This window comes from Fistularia commersonii, chromosome 2, assembly GCF_037954325.1.
Source record: "Fistularia commersonii isolate RoL2024-O1a breed Wild chromosome 2, RoL_Fcom_v1.0, whole genome shotgun sequence".
Lineage (NCBI taxonomy): Eukaryota > Metazoa > Chordata > Actinopteri > Syngnathiformes > Fistulariidae > Fistularia > Fistularia commersonii.
This window is the reverse complement of record NC_141285.1, coordinates 1,037,055-1,043,106: the sequence shown is the minus strand read 5'-3', so window position 1 is coordinate 1,043,106 and position 6,052 is coordinate 1,037,055. Positions and strand designations below refer to the sequence as shown.

Below are 6,052 nucleotides of genomic sequence, written 5' to 3'. Positions count from 1 at the left end.
ACTAAAAGTCTGGAGTACAAAAATAGATTTCTTATGTGTTCGCCTATATACAACTTCTATTCGAGAAAAATAAAAACTACACATTAAGATATGGTAATGTTCAGTATAAAAATTTTTTTTTTTTTTTGGGAGGGAGGGAGGATGGGGAGTTCAGCTCGGTCATAAAATCCAGTTTTGCAGTTCCTACTGTTTCTCTAAGTCTTTCCCTGCTCTTCCTCAGCGCTCTGACGAGTACTGCGTACGTTTAGTCCTCTGGCTGAAAGAGTAGTGGATGAAGTCGAAGGGCCGGTGGTGGCTGGGGTGGGCGGGCTGCTGGCCCCGAGGCAGCCTCTTCATGAAATGGACCTCGCGCTGGTGCTGCCTCGTGCGCGAGCCTTTCCGCGGCCGCCCACGTCGAGTGAAGGCCATGTACCAGCCCTCGTAGCGGGCGTTCCTCAGGGCCGTGTAGTTGTTCTCCAGCACGATCTCGGTGAAGATGCAGTCGCGGCCTTGTCCGTTTTTCTGGAAAAAAAAAAAAAAAAAGTCAGTCGGAATGTAAAGAAAAAGACGGCCCGGATGAAGATTTACAGAAGGGAAATATCAGATGTATGAAGGCTGCCCTCCCTACACACACACACACACACACACACACACACTCACAGCCCTCCCCTCATAGTGTACATGCAGCATATGCTACAGTCATTAAAGATCACAGAGAGAGGGATGACAGTAAGTGATGACTTCTCTCCCACTTCTGCAAACATCCAGCAGCCTCTGCGGGTCTGCAGGACAGAGCAGTAAGTGACACTCTCACTCCGACTTCAATATCCTGTCGCGTCTGCGCTCGGATTTTAAGAATCCAGCCCAAGTTCCGCCCCGACGGCAGCCGAGACGCCGGGTCGGCGTGTTAGAAAATCCAACGTACAGTAAGGTCAGCGCAAAGATGGACTATTGTAACGAGCGCTCACCCTTTTGGACCCAAAGCTGCGTTAAAAATAGTCATGACGCTCTTGTGTATGCACACACACACACACACACACACACACACACGCACGCACGCACGGACGCGTGCACACACCCCACCCACCAAGCACCCTGCCTCGAACACCATCTGCCCAGTTCAGCCGGCCCCAATCACAACCTGTCCTGCATGTGTCTTTTAGTGTGTGTGTGTGTGTGTGTGTGTGTGTGTGAAGAAATGGGGTGGGTTGGGGGAGTGCAAAGAGGATGGCAGCTCTGTTTATTAGCCATCACAGTAAGAGAGATACACAGCACCTACACACCGCCGATGAATAAACCTCCCAAGACCCTGACGCCTCGCAAGATCTGACCTCTAACGTGACCTCCTCATCGTCGGCTTAGCGGCCTTCAGTTAAGCCAAAATTAAAAAAACACACACAACCATATTTATGTGTATATTTACGCTTTTTTTTTTTTTTTTTTTTTTCCGCAGCGCGAGAGGCGCAAACGGAAAGAAAAAGACAACCGGCGTTAAGCGTTGTTCTGATTTCCGCAGCTTGATGTGAAAAGGAAATCAAAAAAAGGCGCAGCGGTGATTTGAACGCAATCCGTTTTTTTTTTTTTTTTTTTTGCAAAGATCTCAAATGGATTTTTCCTTCACGGGTTTAAATAAGCTCATGAGATAAAAACATATTTAGCAAAACTGCTTCTCATTAAAAAAATTGCTTTTTTTCCCTTTTGTATATATAATTTTGCAAAAGTAACACAATTTTTTTGTGAGAAAAAAAACAACACAATTTTTTTTTTTTTTTTAACATTTTTCAAAAAAAAAAAAAAAAAAAAATTTTGACCAACAGAATTTCCCCCATGAAGCGTCAATCCAACGCCGGTCAAATGGCAACCAATCTATTCTCTTTATAATCAACGATTATAATCGGGTTTTCACTTTAGCAATAACAATTAAATGAACCGGCTACTTTTTGTCATATTTCTTATAAGGTTGAGATATTTAACTTATTCTCATATATGTATATAAATGAGTTTGGGTATCGTTTTGTGTAATATCTAATTTAGAGCTATTTAATTCAGCGACTGCAGGTTTATCTGGAACCACTCGTGATGTCTGGACATTATAATATAGGTCAAAGGTCAACGGGCGAATCGGGTTTCGGCTCATCGTCCGGCACGGAGGAAACACTCGCGGCTCCTCCGACGTCGGCGGAGGATCTTCCCCCTTACCTTTCCGGTGAGCTTCCCCTTCTTGTTCATGCAGATGTAGAGGCCGGTTTCGGCGCCCTTGATGCGCACGCGGCTGCCGAAGGTGTCCGTCTCCACGATGAGTTTGGCTGCGTCGGGGAAGCAGAGGGCGAGATGTCATTTCCAGGGGAAGATACTCAAAAACAACACCTCCGCCCACCTCTTTGACCCCCGGGTGGATGAGTCAACGCCGCGCACGTACGGCAACATGTGCATCGGCGACACGCGGAGGAATGTTTCCAAGAAAGGCACGCTCTCCACACACACACACACACACACACACACACACACTGAAATCTGCAGAGTGATTCTCGGGGATTTATGCAGACCTGAATTCTTGCAAAAATGATAAAACCACGTGTCTCCGGATTCGGCGAGACGGCGAGGTGCCGCCGCCGCCGCCGCCGCCGAAGAGGTCGGGACAAAAGGAGAAAACTCGTCGGGATGAAAAAAAAAAAAAGGGATGGAGGAGAAAAAGAAAGATATTGATTTTTTTTTTTCTTTCGGGGATCGATTTCATAAAAGGAATCCCGGATTTTATCTTCACGTTTAGCCGCTCCGAGAGGTCGGGACTTGAACCACAACAAACCGTGGGTCCGGTTAGCGGTTGAAACAAGCTGAACTTTATCTCCATCTTTTCCTCACACACACACACACACACACACACACACACCGACACAGAACGGAGGTTTTTAAGGGATCCGGTCCATTTGAAGCGAATCTCTCTCTCTCTCTTTTTATTTTTTAAATACGAGGGAAAAGCGGAGGCCGAGCCGGACGAGACCAATTCAGACTCCAGAAGCGGTTCGGACTAGAAGTATGCAGGAAATGTTCGGGAGGCAGAAAGCGAGATTACTTTTAATGGCTCTTCCAGACTCGCGGGGATCTCTGGAGAATCTCCAGCACCAGCTACAGTCCAATGGGCAGTCTCTCTTCCTCCCCAGCAGCACAGACTCAGATCACAAATGGTGCAAAGCGTGACCCTCTCATCCAGCCACTAAATCTTTCCTTATTCGCTTTATAAAAAGAACGATTGCGAAAAAAAAAAAAATGAAAAAAAAATGACCGAAAGAATTAATTTTCCAACGTGTTTCCACATCTTTGTTTAAAAAAAAAAAACAAAAAAAAAAAAAACAACCGGGAGTTTTCACAAAGACATTTGTTTCGGATCCGTGACGCCGCCGTGGTGCGTCTCCGTGTCACGGATCACTTCATACACACATATGTGGACATATTTTGCTGAAATGACATGTTCTGGCCTCGTGCCACGTCCTTTTTGTCCTTCCAGGAGCGCACGAGTCGAATTTAGTCTCGACACTGAGCCAGGAGGATTCAAAAATAAACTAATATAATTCTCTGTTATCATTAATATCATTGTTATGACTACTTTATTAGCAAGTTCAAATTTGGATTTCCAGGCCACGGCATGCAGCACATATCAGATTTTTTATTTTTTTTTGGGGGGGGGGGGTTATTTTAAAGTGAAAAAGAGTCTACAATCACATCTGTTTCAAAATAAATTCAAAATAAAATCGTACTTTTCAGCGAGAGAATCAACGAAAACCACTTTTTTGTGCATTTTGTGCATTTCTCCATCTTTTTTTTTTTTTTTTGCAGCTACTGCTGCGCGGCGGCCGGGGCCCATACCGTGCACATCTCCATCCTCGGCCATCGCGTTGATCTTCCTGTTGGGCAGGACCTGCACATGCTTGCCGCTGGTCCGGCTGTACAGCTGGTAGATCCGGATCAACCTGCGGCTGACGCGGTCCGTCACTTTGCTCTGCTCGCTTATATGCTGCGTGAAATTAGGCGGGGACTGATTGGTTACCTGTTAGAAATTAAGATGTCACCACAATCAGTATGCACGAAGTTACTTCTGTTTTGAATTTATCTTTTTAACTGACATTAAAATCTAAAAATAAGTGCGTTATTACAGTGTAATAGCGGTGTAATAACACGTTTATAAAGGATTTTTTTTTTGTTTTGTTTTGGAGGAATAACGTCTTCCACTCCCCCGCGGGGGAACGACCGCGGACGGGGCGCCGCGGACGCCCGCCCGCAAACCCCGGCCTCCCGCACCGCACCGCACCGCAAAAGCTGCAAGCCGTGCAACTTGTAAATGATAAAGATTTCATTTGTGACCGATTCTAATAATGACAAGGCTTACCTGAGCGTAATAGCAGACGGCGAATAAGTGAAGAAACCTGCAAAGCAGCGGGGAGAAGAGAACATGCTGTGGGTGACTTGTGGAGGACAGAAGAAGAGGAGAGGAGAGGAGGAGGTGGTGGAGGTGGAGGTGGAGGTGGAGGATCGGCACTCACAGATAGTTCAGCCGGGATGGGACGGGTCGCATGGTGGGTGGATGTGAGAAGCTCCTCCGGTATAAAAAAAAAGGCGAATGCAAGTTCCGACGATTTCAGCGAAATCCACAAGAGGAGGAGGAGGAGGAGGAGGAGGAGGTCGGTGGAGGAGGAGGAGGAGGAGGAGGGTAAAAAAAAAAAAAAGGGTGGGTGTGGAGGGGGGGGGGGTGATGGGGTGGAGGGGTGGAGGGTTCTGAAGACGTCCTGACAGGATCCACCGGCGGAGCTCCGGTCCGCCCGCCGGGGACTCAGCGGCGGCTCCTCCGCGGCTCCCGGTCCATCGCGCACTCGCAGGAGCTGGTTTGTGTGTTTGTGGACGGACTTTTTTTTTTTTTTTTTTTTTTTTTATGAGAAAGTCATCTCTGTTCGGAAAGCCCTGCGCTCCTCCAGGTGTGTGTGTGTGTGTGTGTGTGTGTGTGTGTGTGCAGGGTGGTTGGGTATCTCCTTTGCTTGTCCCGTCACGGTGCCTCAGCTCTCCGCTCCCATCGCACCCTCCGCTTGTCGACGCTGCACACACACACACACACACACACACACACACACACACACACACACACACACACACACACACACACACACACACACACACGGTTAATATGGCAGGCTGATTTGCTAAGAACAAGCCCCCCTTTTTCTGCAGAACAAAAGCGTCTGACCCCCCCAAACCCGCGCCCTCTCCCTTTGATTCCCTCTACCTGGACTCTCTCTCTCTCTCTCTCTCTCTCTCTCTCTCTCTCTCTCTCTCTCTCTCTCTCTCTCTCTCTCTCTCTCTCTCTCTCTCTCTCTCTCTCCCCTCCTTTTCACTTGTCGCCGGGGAGGAAGAGTCCTCACACCCGCAAAAAAACACGCAGCAGCAGAAGCAGTAGCATCGTGCAGCGTGGCGGACACACACACACACACACACACACACACACACACACACACACACACACACTCACACACACACTCTCTCTCTCTCTCTCTCTCTTTCTCTCTCTCACACACACTCGTTTCCAGCTTTGTTGATTGGCAGCGTGTGAGACACATTAAAAGGATTACAGATGATTAGCGCCCCCCCCCCACACACACTCTCACACACACTCTCTCTCTCTCACGCACACACACACACACACTCACACACACACTCTCTCACACACCTTTGCGTTACGAGTAGTCCATTCACACCTGGAAAGTTTTTTTTGTCGCTGTCGTTTGGAGCCCAAAAAAGACAAATGAATGATCTGCAAGGCCCCGCCCCCTTTTAATCAGCCCTAATAAGTTCAGGCTGTATTGATTGGCTGATTGATCGGCGGTATCGATCACAGCACGCATGAGTGGCCGACTGTTCCGTGGGCAAAACCCGCAACTTTCGGGGGTGTGAACGTTCTGAAGGAGCATCGCCCGCACAGCATCGTTCATCTTCTGTGGCTCCGACAACCTCTTCATCAATATCACCCTCCTGACAAGGCGTGCGTGTGCGTGTGCGTGAGCTAAAGCGCAAAAATGCGTGGCGCGGT

The 6,052-nt window shown here is 48.1% G+C and overlaps 1 protein-coding gene across 1 annotated transcript; it reads right to left on the bottom strand.

The window, feature by feature from the left end:
- On the bottom strand, positions 1–4,610 carry fgf8a (fibroblast growth factor 8a). Its single transcript, XM_086160961.1, has 5 exons — positions 4,518–4,610; positions 4,364–4,400; positions 3,844–4,024; positions 2,179–2,285; positions 1–501 (listed from the first exon to the last, which is right to left on the bottom strand). The coding sequence occupies exons 1-5, from the start codon at positions 4,547–4,549 to the stop codon at positions 217–219; spliced, it is 642 nt and encodes a 213-aa protein (XP_086017087.1). The 5' UTR covers positions 4,550–4,610; the 3' UTR covers positions 1–216.
- Between the last annotated feature and the right edge of the window lie 1,442 nt (positions 4,611–6,052).